This window comes from Camelina sativa, chromosome 7, assembly GCF_030686135.1.
Source record: "Camelina sativa cultivar CO46 ecotype springtype chromosome 7, ASM3068613v1".
Lineage (NCBI taxonomy): Eukaryota > Viridiplantae > Streptophyta > Magnoliopsida > Brassicales > Brassicaceae > Camelina > Camelina sativa.
In genome coordinates, this window is record NC_141886.1 from 14,487,340 (window position 1) to 14,507,186 (window position 19,847).

The 19,847-nt window shown below is 38.2% G+C and overlaps 1 protein-coding gene and 1 non-coding gene across 2 annotated transcripts; both read left to right on the top strand.

Annotated features, from left to right (window-relative positions):
- On the top strand, window positions 1-321 carry LOC147941197 (uncharacterized). Its single transcript, XM_087458417.1, has one exon. It carries the CDS (start codon window positions 1-3, stop codon window positions 319-321), a length of 321 nt encoding a protein of 106 aa, XP_087314543.1.
- An 18,935-nt stretch (window positions 322-19,256) lies between these two features.
- On the top strand, window positions 19,257-19,363 carry LOC147941198 (small nucleolar RNA R71). Its single transcript, XR_015562929.1, has one exon. It is a non-coding gene; the product is annotated as a small nucleolar RNA R71 (small nucleolar RNA).
- Window positions 19,364-19,847: the final 484 nt, after the last annotated feature.

Here is a 19,847-nt window from a genome sequence, read left to right on the forward strand (position 1 = left end):
ATGGAGAGTGCATCTACAAGCCATAAACGCAAGAAAATTGAGGAGCATACAAAGAAGGACAAGAAAAGGCAACACGCAAGAGACAACAATGTAGAAAACAAGATGGAAGAGAAGAGAAGTGGGATTAATGAGGATAATTTTGGAGTTTTCGAGTTCCCATGGATGAAGGAGAGTATGATCTCAACCTCGCTTGATTGGAGTCTACCGGAATCTCTTTTTCCTGTCTTAGATGATGACAATGAGATGTTTGAAGAAATTAATGATGTGAGATGGCCAGCTAAACGGGTCAGTAATTATAGGTTCGAGTTTGAGGACCTTTGATTGACATCTTTTTTAGCCATGTATTTATATAAATTGCATTAAGAATCTAGGACCAAACAAGGAAACTTTTTTTCATTTTTGTTTTGTATTAAAAATAATGTCTTTGTTGAGATGTAAAAGATTTTTGCTATACTTCTCTTCGGGCCTAAATCATCATGATATACAAATGTTAATTACATGTGATTAAAATGATACATTTGTTATTAGGATCAATAATATATAGAAGAATCTTAGGTTACCAAATAGTTATTGATTTTCAAGTACATATATACATGTATGTGATCTTCGTCCTTTTTTTAGATGCATGCTTCTTTCCTTTTTCAACTTTTCCTGTTCCAGCATATCCTCTCTTTGAATACCTTACGCTGAAGATAATAGAGTAAATCTATAATACTATGAGATTAATGTAACCTAGACGCTTAATAAACTGAATAAATAAATTCCTGACTATGATTTTGTAGTATTAAGTCACACTAGGTTGAACCCGCGCTACGCCGCAGAGATGATTTTTTATTTTATTTTTTTTCCATTTTATAATTTAATTAATATATGTTGTTGAGAATCAATTTTCATAATTTTTTTATAATTTCAATGCTATTTTTTGTTATTATTATTTACATCATCATATGAGACTTGAGTTTTTGATTTCATAAATTTTCTTTTCGAATATATTTTAAAATTTATTACCCTAAAAATAAGTTTTGTTTCTTTGACTTCAAAATGATATTCTTCTATTACTAAAACAATACTGAAGATTTTGGATGTAAATATAGTGAATCCAAAAATGTTCAGTTTTCATAAAACCAATAAAATTAAATGTATATTTGAATGTATATTTGAATGTATATTTGAATGTATAGGTCAATTATAGATTTCATATGTACAGACCAACTAATCGATCAAGAACGAATAGCACAAGCCAACAGAAATCCCTTGAAGTCCATTACTGTCACATAATTTCTCGTCCAACCCCAGCTGGGAGTCCTCCAAATTGTGCAATATGGTGGTGCCACTTGCACACCTTATCCATAATTTTCTCATTTCTTGTCCTGCTTCAACTGATCACCATTATCCCCATACCTATTTTTTCTTTTAAAGCTCTTATTAACTGAATCCTTGAAAATGCTAGACTGATAGAGCGTCTTAAGATTTATAGAGAGTCTTAAGATTTCTTCGAAATTCTCACTCCATTGGAGTTACCTAGTCTATTTTCCATGAAAGCCACCTCAAACCAAAACCCAGAAATAAAGCCACCAAGTCTCAAATTTCATCACACATGAAAATAGGATATTAATAGTGCGTGAAAGACGCTATCTAACAATGTGATAGTGTTAATACAAATGCTATGAGATCACCCGCAACGATAACTCTGGTACTTTAGATAGAGGTTTTCTTCCGTGCTATTACTATTGTATTAATAATAGCACTTTTTCTTTTGCGATTGTTATTTATTTAATAACAAAAATAAATCTACTATTTATTTCATTATCCATAGCATATTTTTAACAACAGGTTATATATATGTACATATTGTAATAAGTAGATAATTTTTATGTATTTATAGTATTTATGTATTTACACAGTATTCTGTATTTATACATTACTTTTTAATTATATCTAATTTATAATTGATCAGTTTTTAGATAAATGGATATATTATAAATATCATAATTTATTAAATTATGTGAACTCACAACACAAAAGATTATATTACAAAGTAAAAATAAAAATTACAAAAATTAGACTTTAGCAAAAATAAATTTTATCTCTATTTAGCAAAAAGATTACAAAAAAAAAACATCTACTCTCCGAAAGTTCCACCATTAATGGACATCGTAGAGCCATAGAGAGCAACAAAACCCACATAGGAACATTTGTAATCAAAAACCTGTATCTCAAAATTCATCATGAAGAAAAGAATCCTTGTTATGTCAAGCTATTTAATCAAAAAACAACAAAATTCTCCAATCGGAGACAAACTTAGATCCAATCCAAAATGGCTACGATAATCCATTGCATATCCTTAACGAAAACTAATCCTTGTTAGAATCAAAATTAGAAACAGTAAAATTTTAAACAATTCGACTTAAATTTTAAATTTTAATCTCGCAATTTCACAAGTGAAGCATTTGAGATTGAAATCGAACAATGTATTGAACTGAGAGACGAATAGGTCTTTGAATCCAAAGGAGCTAACCTAACCACCGGAGATCGTTGCGGATTTCGTTAATCCCACCAAACTAAGACACCGGATCTCACCACATAAGCTTAACTGACGCAACCGAAGAAGTTGCAACCGTGAGCCACCATGATAGCTTTATGAAGCTAGCTACGTGAGTGAAATCCTGAGAGCTCTAGAGAATCGGTGAATCATATGTGACACCAAAACCAAACCCAAAATCACAAAAGTACCTGAAATCGGACTGCTAATCGGGATCTATAAATCAAACAATCAAATATTCCCAAAAGTATTTGAACAATTAAGCGGAATCCGATCGATAGGAAGAAGAAGAATAAATCGACTATTAAATCTATCAATTTTAACAATGAAAACAAAAAAAATATGTGTCCACCTAGGAATAAAAAGCTGACATGTATTAATTGTTTTAATTTGATAGGCTAGCCATTTTAATTGATGCGTCAGTCTCTCCTTCAATACAAAACTGATGTGTCAGACAAGGAGAGCAACACATTGTACTTTTATTGTATTGATACGAATTCATTATCACTTTATTCGAGGGATGGGAAAACTTAAAAATATAGGACAAGGGCTTTACCTGTCGAATCTCTTTTGATTGTCTTCTGAATATCATGACGGTGACATATGTTAAACATACGACTCTTTTTAATAAAAAAAATCAATCAATTAATAACCCTATCATTACTAATCAATTTTACCAATTAGAACATGCCATCAAACCATCAACAATAACCAACGGAAATAAAAATAAACGTCATAAACCATTAAATGAGCATTTGTCATAAAACAATAATTGAGGTAGGCAGCAACTTAAAATCAGTTCTAAACAACAATGAACTATGCAACCCAAATCACACCCATTCTCTGCCTATCCATTTTAGTTAACAACTTTCTTGCGGGGCTCTCAGGTAAGATGATTATACTTTGTTACTTAAAACCCAAGAACCGTAGGTTTAATTCTAAAATTTCCGCTTCAGGGGGTTGCAAGAGGAATAGAGTGTCAACATATAGGAGGTTTTGCAAGCATAGGATCATATTATCTTGTCGGAATCCCGTTGGTTAGTGATAAGAGGATTTTTCACCCAAGGTATCAATTCCCTATGCATTTGTAGTACAAAGGGTTATCAATCCAAATGGCTGTATTGCTAGCAAATGAGATATGATTAGAACAATGCAAGTCAAGCCAAGCAATAATGTGGGTTTTATCTAACAACCTAAAATAATCAAAAGTAAATAAAGGAATAAGAACCACACGAGTATGAATAGCTCGAAGATATACACGAAGCTGGTGATCGAGTACCAGTTCGGGTAAGGGGTCGAGTTAAGAATAAAAAGCTAAACAATCAAGATGCGAAAGCTCCTAAGGATGGGATAATCGACTCCTAAGTGTTCCTGACCAATTTGGGATGTCCTACATGCCTCAATAAAATATTTCCTAGACAAGAAATATCTTAAATCTTGTTAAAACACTCTCGTGATAGAAACAATCAACCTTGATCACTCCCCTACCCAACTCTCGTTGGAAAAACATGACCAAGCAGGCATTACAAACCGATTCATTATTGTCAATAAACTCCTTACACGTCTAATCTCTTAGGCTAAGTGAGTAAATCTCTAGCATTGATTGATTCAAGCATTTCAACAACATCTCTCGATGGCAAAACACCCTAGATCTAGTCTCAACCTGTCGGTCTGAAAATAGGATTAAGAACATCAATCTAGAAGGAAATTTATATAAAATAAACATTCAAGCTAAGACATCCTAACCGATCAAGAACACATATTTGTCTATCCCATCCTAGAAACTTTATTTCACTACTCAGATCTCATGGTAGAAAGCATAAAAATGCAAATGAATGAAAATTGCATTGTATTGAAAATAAGATAAAAGTAGTAGAGTGCAGAATCAAAACTAAAAGGAATAGTAAAAGAAACGAAATCGAATCCTAACAAAGTGGAAAAAGTGTTTGAGTCGCTCAAGATCTCTCTAAGAACCTCTCGCTCTCTGGTTTGAGTGTCTACAGCGTGTTAGGCCGAGAGGGAGAAGAGGGGGGTTTATATATGGAAACCCTTTTAACCTAGCTGCTCAGTCCTGCCGAGGGTCTGCTCGAGGTGGTGCACGAGGTTCAAGTTGGGTAGCTCCTCGGGTAGGTCTTCGGGTTGTTCTTCCTGCTCTTAGATCCTTTTTGATCGGGTTGAGGTTCAGACTGTTCTTCTTGCACAACTGCTCCTTCGGGTATATGCTCGAGTTTGACCTTTTCCCCATTTTAGGCTATAAAGCACCTGTTTTTATCAAAATGCACAAATGCAACAATGCAGCACCCTAAATGGCCTAAATGCAAATTCCTACAGTAAAGGACCTAAAAATGTTAAGGTTAGAATGTATATAATGCAAAATATGGACAAAAAAAGGTGTTTAAAACATGTAAATTAGAGAGTTATCAGACATCCAAACTTAAATAGTAGGAGGATGAGGTAAAAAAATTGGGGACTCATAACCTTTTTGTGCTAAGCAAAGGATTCAAGCTATAGTCCTTAAAGATAGTTTAACGGTGCTAAAATCTATCCACATACTTACAAATATTTTTCCTTGCTTATTGCAATGCATCGATCTAATTCATCCTCCAACTATCAGTAAAGACTTGCAATTCCAAAGAATATCTCTTTCACATTAATTAAAGTGTTTGGCGAATTCTTGCAAATGGGAAGTGAATCAAGCTCAATCGGTCTCAAGGGTAAGGCTTTTTGGGTAGGTAGTTTTCAAACAATATATTTGGGTGGCTTACTCTCAAAAGAAGAAATGTTATAAAGTTGTGAAAATATCTAAGATTGAGAACAATTAGGGCATACAAAACTCAACTCTTGATAATCTACCCTTTTGTCATTCATTTTCCTTTTTTATCAAACACCCTAGAGTAAAACTGCCCACAACCTTGATTTAAACTCTCTTTTTTATAGTCCCAAGGTTTTAACTTTAAACATCTAGCTCTCTTAAATTTTTTTTTCTTTTTCTTACTTTGCTAAACTCCCATTTTTTTTGCTTTCTCTTTTTTTTTTTTTTCTTTCTAGGAGACTATAGCAAGATCTTTCTCTCTTATCTTTTTTTTTTCACTTAGAGACTTAGAGCTAATTAAACTCAACCTTAGGGACTCTCTTCTTTACTTTTCTTTCTTTTTATTCCTCAACCCAACCCCAAATAAACATGCTAACCACCTATCTTTCAAAACTTATTCTATTAGCTAGTCCAAATGATTCTAAACTTAGCTAAAACAAGAGCCAGTTCTTTGCCGTTCTCAATACTCTCAAGGTTTCACAATCTATAGCACAATGAAAAGGCCTCACTCAACAATTCACAACAAGACTTGAAAGAAAGGTTTGGGCTTAAGGGTAGGGAAAACAATTCGGGTTAAACGAAAAAATTGGAGTGTTAACCCGAGTTTAGAGTTACCATGAGCAAGCATTCAAATTCCATAAGCAAGATAATTTAAGTTAAGGTTAAGTCTAATAATATAGAGATGATGCGATGTTCAAGCAAGTTTTACACAAGTGGAAGAAGCTTTCAAAAGACACAAGGTTTTAAAACAAAGATTTTTCAATTTTTTTCCAAAGATCGATCTAGCAACAATGAACTGTGATTAAGGGCTATAACTTCAATCCTAAGGTTGGACTTTAAACAAGGTGCTTTTAATCATTGTCCCCTAAAATGCATATGCAACAATCCTATATGAAGCAATCTAGACTCAATCATAATATGTAAATGCAACTACATTAACACTCTTTTTTTTTTTAATAAAATTTATAAAATTTTTGGGTTTTTTATGCAAATAGATGCAGACTCAAATTAATAAAACTAGTATGCAAAAGTTTGAAATAAGAAAATAAGAAAATAAAACACAATGTTAAATACATTCTCAGACCCTCCCCAAAACTTGAATTATACAATCTCTTTTGTTATTAAAAGTCTGAAAAAGAAATATGAGAATCACACAAAGAAAATAAAACAAAATGCAATGGTATAAACAATGGTTTGGATGAAAGTGGTACCTCATGGGTTGGTGAAGAAGGAGGTTGTGGTAGCCTCCATGCATGCCAAGGTGTACCTAGGATCGTCACCGGCTTCAACATGTGCCAAGATTTGCTCGTCAGAAAGTTCGGTTATGTGCACGGACGACCTGCTCGGACCAGCTCACCGGGTGGGGTATCAGGTAATACGATGGGTATGGTGGTAATGGGCCAGAACGATCACCTGTGTAGCTGCTCGTAGGTTGCATCAGGTATGGCATAGTGTACGACATCTGGTAAGACAGAGGGAAGGTACCTGAGTGGTCACCCGAATGTATGCTCGATGGTGGCATCGGATAGGGGATCGTGTACCCCGTTGGGTGTGGTGTAGGATAGGCATCTGTGTGGCTTCTTTGTGACCTATTAGGTCTGGTAACAACCTCCTCTGTCTGTGGCTCGTATGATGATGCCCTATGAGGCTCTGCAGGTGTGAAACCTCTGGTTCCTCCTAGTGGTCCGCTCCTCCCCATCCATGTGGATGCATATGCCTTACCCGATCCGAGGGGTTGCTCGAGTAAGGCATCACGTAGCTCACCAGATAGGGTATCGGGTAATAAAATAGGTATGGTGGTAATGGGCCAAAATGGTCACCCATGTAGCTGCTCGTAGGATGCATCGGGTATGGCATAGTGTACGGCATCTGGTAAGGCAGAGGGAGGGTACTTGAGTGGTCTTCGTAATGTGTGTTCGATGGTGGCATCGGATAGGGGATCGTGTACCCCATCGGGTGTGGTGTCAGATAGGCATCTGAGTGGCTTCTTCGTGACCTATCAGGTCTGGTAACAGCCTCCTCTGTATGTGGCTCGTATGATGATGCCCTATGAGGCTCTGCAGGTGCCAAACCTCTGGGTCCTCCTAGTGGTCCGCTCCTCCCCATCCATGTGGGTGCATATGCTGAAGTAGGAGCTGAGGCACAACTTGCCTTGTCTTGCAACTCCCTGATCTGTCCTCCCATCACCTTCACTGTGCCGGTAAGATCCTTCACTTTCCTTACCAGGAACTTGTTCATCCTCTTCAACCACCCGATCCTCTTGTGAGCTTCTCTCACCCCAACTGATTGCTTCAGAGAGCAAACATACTCCTCAAAATTATAGTCCTTTGAATCATCTCCTTGTCCTTGCCCTGTTGGCTCTCTCTCTTCAGCTTCGGATTCCTCCAATGGTGGTATGAAGTCTATGTTCTCCCCTAGCCGGATTTTTGTGCACACGATGTTTGGCAGAATCATTTAAGTAGCTCCAACTGCTGGATGAACGAACTTGAAGAGCAACCTATCATTTGGCTTCTCATAAGCCAAGAATCTTGCCAATGTGAGGTAGTCGATGTCTAGCCATCTCGGCTCATGTACCACTCCCTCCAGGGGCACATCGCAGGCTACCAAAATTGGAGTAACTAAACCTCCTGTGGAGATCTCTCCGGATCCTTCCCGCCTCTCAGTTTTTATTGCCCAGGATTTCAGATACAAAAACTGGTCAAGCAGCACAAAAACCAAGCTAGTGTCCGCAACATTCCCTACTAGTGGTCTACCATCTCTAGTATTAACCAAAATCCGACACATGGCTATATCTAGCAGCTGGAGCTCATGATCATTCACAGGACTCCTAATTTGAGCAGATTTGGAGCTTGTGGATTTGTAGGGAAGCTTATCTCCTATTGTAAGCCATAGGGATCTCATCTCCTCCTTGCTTACCTCCATGTTTTCTCCACTACCAGCCTTGAAACCATATAGCTCCTCCATCTCCTTGAAGGTGAATCGGTATTCCTTGTTAGGCACGAAGAAGGTGATGAACTCGATCCCCTGACGTCACTATATTTTACCATATTTTAGGCATTGTTTAGTTCATGTTTTGCATCATATAGAAGTGATTCTTTAATTTGTATAGCCATTTCTGTCCAAATATGCACTTAGGATGTTTAGAAGCATGCATTGCATACATTTGTGCATTTGGAGTATTATTAGGTGTTATGGAGCTTAAAAGGCTAAGGAAAGACTTGGTGTTATTTCTGGAGCTAAACAAGAAGATTGGAAGCATCAGGAAGGGAAAAGAAGGCACTCGACCACGCCACTCGACCAAGCACACGGTCGAGTACTGGGTCAGATTCATAACGAGCTCCTTAAAGATCGATTCGAATGAGGATCTTCCGTTGCGATTCAGCTTCCGCATTCTTCATGAAAGTTGTAGGAAATCGAGTTATCTTTCCAATGCCGGTGGTCTCAGATCAATCGGAGCTTCGTTTCAAGATTTATCTAAGTAGCTGATTTCATCATTAAAATCAGTTTTCCCTACCCTTAACCAACCTTTCTTGCAAGCCATGTTTATTCTTGTGTGTGTGAGGCTTTTTTGGGATTGAGCTTGGTAGAAAGTGCTAGGTTTGAGCTGACAGGAATAAAGCCTTGTGTAGTTCTAGTTTGCAATTTTCAAACTAGATAGGACTAGGTGGTTTAATTTCTGGGTTTGGGACGTGGTTTGTTAGAAAAAGAAAAGAAAAGAGGGAAAAGAAAAAGAAAAGGTGAGAGTCTTTAGGAGATGAATGTGTTTAAGAAAATTTAAGCTCTAGTGAAAGAATGGGGAAGTCTAAATTAAATAAAAGATGGTTCTAGTCAAAGAAAAGAAAGAAAGAAAAGAAGAGTCTAGCAAAAAGCTTTAATGTCTTGAGAAATAAGAAGAAAAGGGAACCATAGCAAAAAGAAAAAAACCTCCTTTCCAATATAGAATTCAAATAAGAAACCTCTCCTAAGGCTTAAAAACAAAAGAGAAAAGTGTATTTGAGAAGAGGTGAAGTTAAAGGGTAGAGATAAGATTATTTGGGATTAGAATGTTAGGATCATACACTTTGGGTACCTTTGGGTAGACAAGATTTTGTTCTTGTATGTGTCTAAGTGTTCTTACCTTTAGCCTTCTTCTAAAGCTCAATCCATTTTTATGAGAGAACCTTGATATTGATAAGCCCCACTCTAAAGAGAGACCATCATTGTCTCTAAACCTTTTACTACCAAGCCAAATGAGTTTAAGAATTGCATAAGTTGATTCATGTTCTTGTTTAATGAATGTTAAAGGAAATGGTTGATTTGAATGCATGTGGAAGTCTAAGGCTTGAATCAGTTAAGGTTGTGAAAAACTTGTCTAAAATCTTTAAGTACAGCTCATTCACCTTGCATCATGGTACTAGTAACTTGGACATTGATTCTAGCTAGTTTATTACCAAGCTTTAGATGCTGAGATCCCACTTTTAAACCTCACTTCTCTACCTATGTCTTATTTATTTGCTTGAGGGTAAGCATAGACTAAGTTTTAGGGGTGTTGATATTCATATATTTCACCTTGTTTTACCTTAGTTTATTTACACCTTTTGACATGATTTACTAACTTGTTTAGCCATTATTGAGTAATTTTAGGACTGTTTATGCATTAGAGTAGGTTTGCATTGCATTGCATTGTTTCTTGCATAATCAGGTGATTTACGACCCAAAGGAGCATGGAGAAGTGCTGAAGGAGAGTGGAGCTATCAAGAGGAGCAGATAAAGGAGCTAGAGCAGAAGAGAACCAAGGTCCGGAAGTCAACTCGACCACCACACTCGACCAGACACTCGACCGTGTGAGGAGAGGGACTCGACCGATTGGAAGAAGCAGAAGAAGAGGTCACTCGACCAAATCAACCATGTGCTCGGTCGAGTGCCTGGTCGAGTGACCTCTTCTTCTGCTTCTTCCAATCGGTCGAGTCCCTCTCCTCTCCCTACTTTATTAGGATTTATTTTACATTTCTTTGGCTATTCTTTTAGATTTCTACTCTGTACTCTTTTACTTCTATCTTATTTTCAATACAATGCAATTTTCGTTCATCTATGCTTTTATGTTTTCTGCAATGAGATCTGAGTAGTGAAACAAAGTTTCTAGGGATGAGATAGACGATTTTGTGTTCTTAATCGGTTATGATGTCTTAGCTTGATTGTTTATGTTTTATAAATTCCTTTCAAGATTGGTGTTCTTAATGTTATCAATAGACCGAGAGGTTGAGATTAGATCTAGGGTGTTTTACCACCGAAAGGTGTAGATTAAATGCTTGAATCAATCAATGCTAGAGATTTACTCACTTAGCCTAAGAGATTATATGTGTAAGGAGTTTATTGACAATAATGAATTGGTTTGTATTGCCTGCTTGGTCATGTTTCTCCAACGAGAGTTGGGTAGGGGAGTGATCAAGGTTGATTGATTCTATCACGAGAGTGTTTTAACAAGACTTTAGAGATTCATTGTCTAGGGAATATTTGCTTGAGGCATGTAGGACATCCATACTGGTCAGGAACACTTAGGAGTCGATTACCCCATTCTTAGGAGCTTTTGCATTTTGATTGTTTACGTTTTTATTCATAACTCGACCCTATAACTGAATTTGGTGCTGAAGAATCAAGGTCCGGTAGTCCACTCGACCACCCACTCGACCACCCACTCGACCAAGCACTCGGCCGTGTGCGGAGAAGGACTCGACTGGATGGGAGAAGCAAAAGAAGAAGCCATTCGACCAGCACTCGACCGAGCACCTGGTCGAGTTGACCGAGCCGCCCACTTATTTTGTCTTTTAGAAGTTTTAGGGCTTCCCTTCCTTTTCCTATAAAAGACCTTGTACCCTGCAGCCACAAAAAGAGATACCTTTTAGAGTACAATTCTAGACCTAGTATTTATCCTTTTGGGAATTATTCTTTTTGCTTTTTATTTTGCTTAGATCTTTTAGCCATTTTTGTTTATTTTCTAAGAAATCTTTGATACTTGTTGGTTTCATAATTTTCAAAGTATTAAGAATTTGAGTTTGATTTCTTCTTCAATATTGTAGATCTTCATCTCATCTTTCTAAAAATGCAAGTTTCATTGATTTCTAGGTTTATGAATTTGTTCATCATGTTCTGTGATTGTGAGTAGTGGTTTAGGATTTTAAGGATGGGTTAGGCTGGATGATGGTTGTGGTTGTTTAGATTGGTCAAGCTTGTTTGATATAGATCTCTTCTAGGCTAGATATGCTCTATGCTAATCTTATATTTGAGATGGTAAGGTTAGATCTTAAGCTTCTTAGCATCACACCAATGTCTAAGTTGTTAGATAAGGCTAGATCTAAAGATTATCATGAAGCATGCTAAGAGATTAGATGTTTTGTTTGATTTTTGACTATAATGATCTGTTGTTTATTGCCTGCTTTTATATGAACTTTGCTAGTGAGAGCTAGATTGGGATTATCTTAGCTTGATTGTTATTGCAAAGAGATTGGATTAACTTGTATTAGGAGATCATTGTCTAGAGATAGCTCATGTTTGATTGAGGTTTGTTGACCAGTTTAGATAGTCATAGCTTGAATCCAGCCCATGAATCCATCCTTAGGACCTTCCTTATCTATTGATTAACCTGTTTGAATCCTGTTTAATCGTCTGTTGTTTGCTTTACTTTCGTTCTGCTCTGTTTTATTTATGCTCTGTTTCGGTTCTGGGATTTCAACCCACTCGACCTAGTACTCGATCGAGCATCCGATCGAGTGCTTGCTCGAGCTCCTTCGAGAGTTCCTGTTTTATGTTCTGCATCTTTCTGTTTCATTCCCTGTTTCATTCTAGTTGCATTTCCTGTTGCATTCATTTAGTTTTTGTTTAATCATGTGGCATCACTTAGTTTGTTTACTATAATTCATGTTCCTGTTTCATTTCATTATTGCTTTAATCATTCTGCTCATTTTGCATTTAGTACCCTATTTTTAGTAGGTTTTCATTTTGCATTTCTTAATCTTCATTAGGTTGTTAGTGACAAACATCCTTCATATTTGGCTTGACTTAGATGAGTATTCACATCATGATTGCTTGCATCACACTCATTATGGTTTGACATCTCTTATACTACAACTGCATAAGGGTAATTGAAACACCTTCCACCTGATCATCATATCATTCACCACACAAATATATAAGTTTCAATGATTATGCTAAAAATTTGAAATAAGAAAACAAAACACAGCATCAAATACTATCTCAAACCCTCCCCCAAACTTAAATTACACAGTCCCTTGTGTAAGAGAAATTTGAGAGAAGATTCAAGACTTAAAAAAAAACAAAAGTATATATGCAATGGTATTTACAAAGGTTAGGTGATGATGTTACCTCATGAATTGTGGAAGAAACTGTCCACATCCTCATTCATGCTTTCATATGTGTAGTGGGGGTCTTGTGGTGGACTTGGAGGTGGAGAAGGAGGCAACTCGACTATGGCCATCGACTGGTACTCGGTCGAGTGCCCGGTCGATTGGCGTGGTCGAGTTGGTTGCCGAATGGGTGGTGGTGGGAAAAATTGTTGGCCTTGCTGCTTGAAACTTGGCATTTTATGGTGGGTGATGATGAATGAGATGATGTGATGTGATGATGAACAGGTGGAATGCAAGGAGTTTCAATTTCCCTTATGTTGTTGTAGTATAAGAGATGTCAATCCTAAATGAGTGTTATGCAAGCAATCAGGTTATGAATATTTGTCTAAGTCAAGCCAAATATGTAGGATGTTTGTCACTAACAACCTAATGATGAATGTAAAATGCAGAATGTAAAACCTTATAAAACTAGATGCTAAAAGTAAAGAGAACAGGATGATCTAAACAACAATGCAATGAAACAGAAATAGAAACTATAGTAATGAAAGTAATAAACTAATGCAATGCAAATAATGAACAGGAAACTAAATGAATGTAACAGAAAAGCAACTAAAATGAAATAGGAATTGAAACAGGACAAACACAAAGCATAAACAAGAATTATGGGGATGAGCTCGAGCAAGCACTCGATCGAGTGTGCGATCGAGTACAGGGTCGAGTCAGACAAATGCGAGAAACAAAGCAATGCAAACAAAACAAAGCAAGACAAAAGTAAATCAAACAACGACCAAACAACATGATTTAGACTGAGAAATCAATAGACAAGGAAGGTCTTGAGGAGGGATTCATGGGCTGGACTAATGATTAAGGTCATCTAACTTGGTCAACAAATCTCAATCAACTTGAGCTAATCTCTAGACAATGATCTCCTAGAACATGTTAATCCACTATCATGGCAAAAACAATCAAGCTCATATATTTCTAGACTTGTTCTCACAAAGCAAAGAACTTATACAAGCAAGCATTAAGCAACAGATCATTTATGTCAAAAATCAAACAAGACATCTAATCTCTTAGCATGCCTAATGATAATCTCTAGATCTAGCCTTATCTTGCAACCCTCTCAGTTATAGGATCAGCATAGAGTACATCTAGCCTAGAAGAGATCTATAACAATCAAGCTTGACCTAGCTAAACAAACCTTAACCACAATCCTGCCTAACCCATCCTCAAGATCCTAAGCAACTACTCACAAATGCTAAACATGATGAACAAAGTCATAAACCCAGAAAATAACGAAACTTGCATCATTAGAAAGATAAAGCAGAGATCTACAATATTGAAGAAGGAATCAAACTCGAATTATTTATACTTTGAGAGTTATTGAACAAACAAGTATGAAGAAATCTCTTCTTTTCTCCTTTAAAAGTAGAACAAAATCTAAGAAATGTAAAAAACAAAAAGCATAAATTCCCAAAAGGGTAAAAACTAAGTTTTTAGATTTTCTCCAAGGTGGCTCTCTTGGTGGCTGAAGGGTACAAGGCTCTTTTATAGAAAAAGTAGTGGAAGCCCTAAAAATGCTAAAAGACAAAATAGCTAGTTGGCTCGGTCAACTCGACCTGGTGCTCGGTCGAGTGACCGGTCGAGTTGGCTCTTCTTGTGCTCCTTCCACTCGGTCGAGTCCTTCTCCGCACACGGTCGAGTGGGCGGTCGAGTGGACGGTCGAGTGGAACTCCGGACCTTGATTCTTCACCTCTAACTCCCTTGCTTTCTTCTCTTGATAGCTTCACTCCTCTTCAGCATTGCTTCCTTGCTCCTTAGGCTCCAAAATCACTTGTTTATGCAAGAAAAATATGCAAATGCAATGCAACTATACTCTAATGCATGAACAGTCCTAAAAGCTATGCAAATATGGTGAAAAAGGATAGCAAAAGATGCAAAAGATGTGAATATATTAAGGGAAAACAGGGTAAAATATATGAACATCACTGCTGGTAGTACTGCTGCAAAAGAGCTGGATCCATGAAGTATTGCGGAGGGATGGGAGAGTAAGCTTGGCCAAAGGGATAGCCTGCTGGAGCTGGGAAACCACATGGAGGTCTGGGCAAGTGCTCGGCCGAGTGCATTGGAGGTGCTCGGTCGAGTGGTTGCTCGAGTGAGTCGGTCTAGTGCTTTGCCGATTGTTGTTCTGGGCGACTTGACCTTCTTCTCCTCTGAATTGGCTCCTGCATTGAAGCTCTTGCCGGTTCCACTGCTAGTTCATCTCTAGAAAATGTTCTTGTTGAGCTATTCCTCCTCAAAGGGCTAGATGGTGATGGTGAAGAGTTCCCACTCTTTAATTCAGCAATCTCCTTCTTTAAAACCTTGATGGACTTAGTCATTCTTCCCATCTTCTTCTTTAGTTTGTCCAAATTTTTCCCATGCCACTTGTTCCACTTTTGTAGGAGTGTCAACCTCTTGCTAGTCTCTCTCACTCCTCTATTATCTCTTGGGCTTGGCTCATAATCTTCTAAATAAAATTGCTCTTCCCCATCAGCCATCTCTACATCTCCAGCTTCATCCACTCTCACTTGGGCTGTCCAATCAAACAAGAACTCAGCAGCTGGCCAAAAATCAATGTTCATCCCTTCATTTATGGTTGTAAGCTCTTTGTTGGGTAGAACAAGTTGAGTCTTCCCTAGTGTTGGAAGCTCAAAGTTGAAGAGATGCTTCCCATTGTGCATCTCCTTGGCTAGAATGAGAGTAGAGGTGAGGTAGTTGGTGTCAATCCATCTTGTCTGTGCTTGCTCTCCTCTACGTGGTACTTTTGCAGCCACTAGCATTGGAGTGATGATGCCTCCAATGGTTAGAACTCCAGTTGAGCCCCTCTTGTGCAACTTGCTCACCCAACTTCTATAGTATATCATTTGGTCAATAAGGAGCATGACAAGATCAATCTCCACACTACTCCCAAGGATGATGGCGTCATTTCTTGCTTGGAGGATGATACCATTGAGTGTTGCATCAATCATCTTGAGTTCTCCCTCAGTCATATTTCCAGTCTTTTTTCTAGCAAAGAAAGTGTTTGCTAGTGCCTTGTGGAAGTACCTTAGGACTAGGCTCCTTATCTTTGAGCTCTTGGACTTGGAGGATGAGTAGGTGTAGTTGTCTCCAATGGTTTCCCGAACAGAGAAGAGCTCTTCCATTGGAATCATCATATTCCTTTGACTACCAACTTCAAAACCAAAGATATTTGCTATCTTCTTAAATGAAAGCTCATATTTCTTCCCCTTGATGGTGAAATCACAACAACCATGTCCAGATTCCTTGTCCATTGTTGAGTAGAAGTGAAACTTGATGGTGGCTAAGAACTCATAGCTCTCTTCTCTATACCCCTCCATGCACAAACTCATGAACTTGCTTAGGTTGCACTTTTCAAAAAGAAACTCCACATCTTCAGCAATTCTCAGCTTCTCCATGGTCTCCTTGTGTGGATATCTTGTTCCTTGGAAGCTCATCCTCATGAAGGCTTCATAGAGCTGTTTTGTAGTTAGTCCACATGAGTGTTCTTCTTCTCCCATTTCTCCTTCTTCTTCTTCTTCTTCTTCACTTTCACACTCAACTTCTTCCTCTTGTTGTTGATCTTCAGCTGGCCTCTTTCCTTTTGCTTTGTTCCTCCTCATGTGTTCTTGAAGAGTGAACTGCATCTCTTCCTCACTTTCAGTTTGCTCATGATCCTCCTCAACTGGCTGATGTCTTCTTCTCGGCACTCCACTTGACCGCCTACTCGAACCCGCACTCGGTCGAGTGGCTGCTCGATTTGGTGGTCGAGTACCTCCACCAGCTTGCCTTCTTGATGCTAATTGTGCATCACGTCGATTCAAGGAGCGTTCAGCGGCTTCTTGAGATGATCTTGTGGTCCTTGAAGACATTTTGAAAGAAAACTTGAAAGGAATAGACTCAAAGCTCAAAGTTAATAGGTTAGTGACCAAAAAACCAAAAGAACTAAGCTTGAGCAAGAAGATGAACTTGAGAGAGATTTTAAACTAGATTTTTAATATTTTAAGAAAATGTGGGAGTGTGAGAAGCATAGGATCGAGTTTATCTCTCTATAAAGAGGCTAAGGGGACAAAGAGACAAGGGTGGAGCGTCCATACCATTCAAATTCGAATTGGGAATCTTTGACTCACTTTTTGCTGCCACTCGACCCTACTACTCGATTGCACGTGGTCGAGTACTTGACCAAAATTCAAATTTCGAACTTCTCTTCTCTCTCCACTCGATCGAGTACCTCTTGTGGGCCGATCGAGTGGGCTTGCGAATCCATTTTTCCAAGTCCAATTCTTTCCAAACCCATCTACACTTTCTTAAAAAGGCATGTCCAACACAAACATAAAAGAAAAGAAATCAAAACTACAAGGAAATTTAAACATATTTACAAGGATACCTTAGGGACTTCCTCCCTAGTGAGCTTGTTTAAAGTCACTAAGCTTGACTTTGATTGCCTTTTCAGGCTTGGTTTAGAGTCCAAGGAGGTGATGAGATCCTCCCTAGTACAACCTGATCAATGTGAAGCTGCTCCTTGATCACTTCACTCTTAACACATGAACCTTGTTTCTTCTTAATTTTGCGCCTTGGTCTTGCCTTCTTCAAAGACCTCTTGTTAAGCTGATCTTGAAGATCCTCCACTAAATCAGTTAGCCTTTGAACTGAATCTTTGAGCCCTTCAACAGTCTTGGTTTGTGCTGAACTTTTAATCCTAAGGTCCTCTCCATCCTCAAAAGTTTCACAATTAGCTTTTTTCTCTACCACAAAGTGCTGACCTTCAACAGTAGGTTGATGTGTTGAGTTCTTGATGTCAAACTTCATAGTGAAGTCTTTAGCAAGGTGGAGCTTGATGGTTCCCATCTTAACTTCAATTACAGCCCCAACTGTGGCTAAGAATGGTCTCCCCAAGATGACAGGATCTTCTAGCTCTTGATCCATATTCATGATCACAAAATCAGTTGGAATCCTAGCCTCCCCTATCTTGACTGGAAAATTTTCAATTACTCCAACCACATCCCTCCTTGATCCATCTGCTAGGCCAATATAGAGGTTGTTGGGCTTAAAATGTTCATACCCCAACTTCTCAGCAATTGAGTATGGCATTAAACTCACTGAAGCTCCCAAGTTACATAAACACTTGTTGAAGTGCATATAGCTGATGAAACAAGGTCGGTTAAATGACCGTGGATCTTCAAGCTTTGTTGGGATAATAGCTTTTCCAATCTCTTTCAAATCCTTGGTATCTTGTTCTTGAGCTTTTTGCTTGGATAATTCAAGAAGCATTTCCTTGAGGAAAGGATGTTGAGCATATTTTTCCAAAGGGAGTCCTCTATCTTCCTCTTTCTTCTCAATGATAACCTCTTGTTGAATGGCCATCACCTCTTTCTTCTCAATTACTTCCTTTTCTTGTAAAGCCATGGCTTCCTTCTTCTCAATGATTTCTCTTAGTTCTTTCAGCTTTTGTGCCTTGAAAAGTCCTGGGAAAGGCAGAGGTGGTTTATAAGCAGGAGGAATATACTTAGCAGGTTTAACAGCTTCAGGGGAAGCAACTCAACTAGTCACTCGATCAGTCACTCGATCGTGTGTGTGGTCGAGCACTAGGTCAAGTGCTTTTCTGGATTCAGTTTGTTGTGTGAATCTTTTACTCTGGGTTTCAATAAATGATGAATCCTCCCCATTTTGAACTTCACTGTCCTCAGTGACAGCTTCCTCATACAGATGAACAGCTTTAGCAGTAAACTCCCTTGGGTTTTGAATAGCTTTTCCAGGAAGTTGATTAGGCTTTGTAGCTGAAGTAGAGACAATGTTGCTTTCCATGTACTTCACTCTAGAGTTCAGACTTTCAAACTTGATGTTGAGATCATTATACTAAGAGATTATCTTTTGGTTCAGCTCAGCAAACTTCTTTGCATCCTCAATCTGCCCATTTGCTTGCCCAAGCAACATTTGTCGCATCATAGCTCTCAAATCTGGTTCTTGGCCTTGGTTAGTCTGAAACCCTGGTGGGGGACACAATTGAGGCTGGAACCCTTGATGTTGTTGTTTAGGGGCATAGTTGTTTTGTTGTTGGGGTTGTTGAGGTGGGTAGACTTGATCTTGAGGATTGGCCACATTGTTGCTTCTATAGGAGAGGTTGTTGTTCTTGAATCCTCCTCCTTGATTGTAAGCTTTGAATCCTACTTGATTTTGCATGTAGCAAATTTCTGCAAATTCATTCTCCCCATCTTGAACTGGAGCTTGTTCTTCAGCAAGGAAATGAATGTTCTTTTGTTGGCTTAGTAGAATCTTGTCCAACTTCTCATGAACAACCTTCAATTCCTTCTTGTACTTTTCATCTTGATCATTGGAGACAAACCTTACTGTTCTGTCATAGTCCTCATTGTAGTTCCCATCAAATTGTGCTAGATTCTCTATTAGCTCCCATCCTTCTTCTACATTCTTGTTGAGGAAATTTCCATTTGAAGTTGTGTCCAAAAGCATCCTTATCTTAGGTAGAACTCCTCTATATAAGGTGTTGAGAAAAGACTCATTGCTGAATCCATGGTGGGGACACTGAGTTTGGAAACCTTTAAATCTCTCCCATGCCTCACAAAAAATTTCATTATTTCTCTGTGCAAAACTTGAGATCTCATTCCTCAATCTAGCAGTCCTTGCATTTGAGAAAAACTTAGCTAAGAAGGCTTTCTTGCAACCATCCCAGGTTGTAATAGCTCATGTTGGTAAGGTCTTTTCCCACAAGTGCGCTTTATCTCCAAGGGAAAAACGGAACAGTCTTAATTTGAATACATCCTCACTTACACCATTTATCCTTGTGAGGCTACAAATCCTGTCAAAATCATCAAGATGGTCTAGGGGGTCTTCCATTGGCAAACCATGGAACTTATTTGCTTGAATCATAGAGATCAATCCACTTTTGGAGTCACAATACCAGCTCTTTGGTTATGTGTGTTTGGTGCATCTCCAACACCAATGTTTTTTGGTCTTGGATCCTAATTGTTTTGTTGCTCCATTAGCAACTGATTCTCTTTTTCTTGTTGGATTCTTGTTCTCTGCTGTCTCAAATCTCGTGGTTGTCTGTTAATGTGATCAAGGTACCTCTGAAGATTCTGATTATCCTTGGATCTTG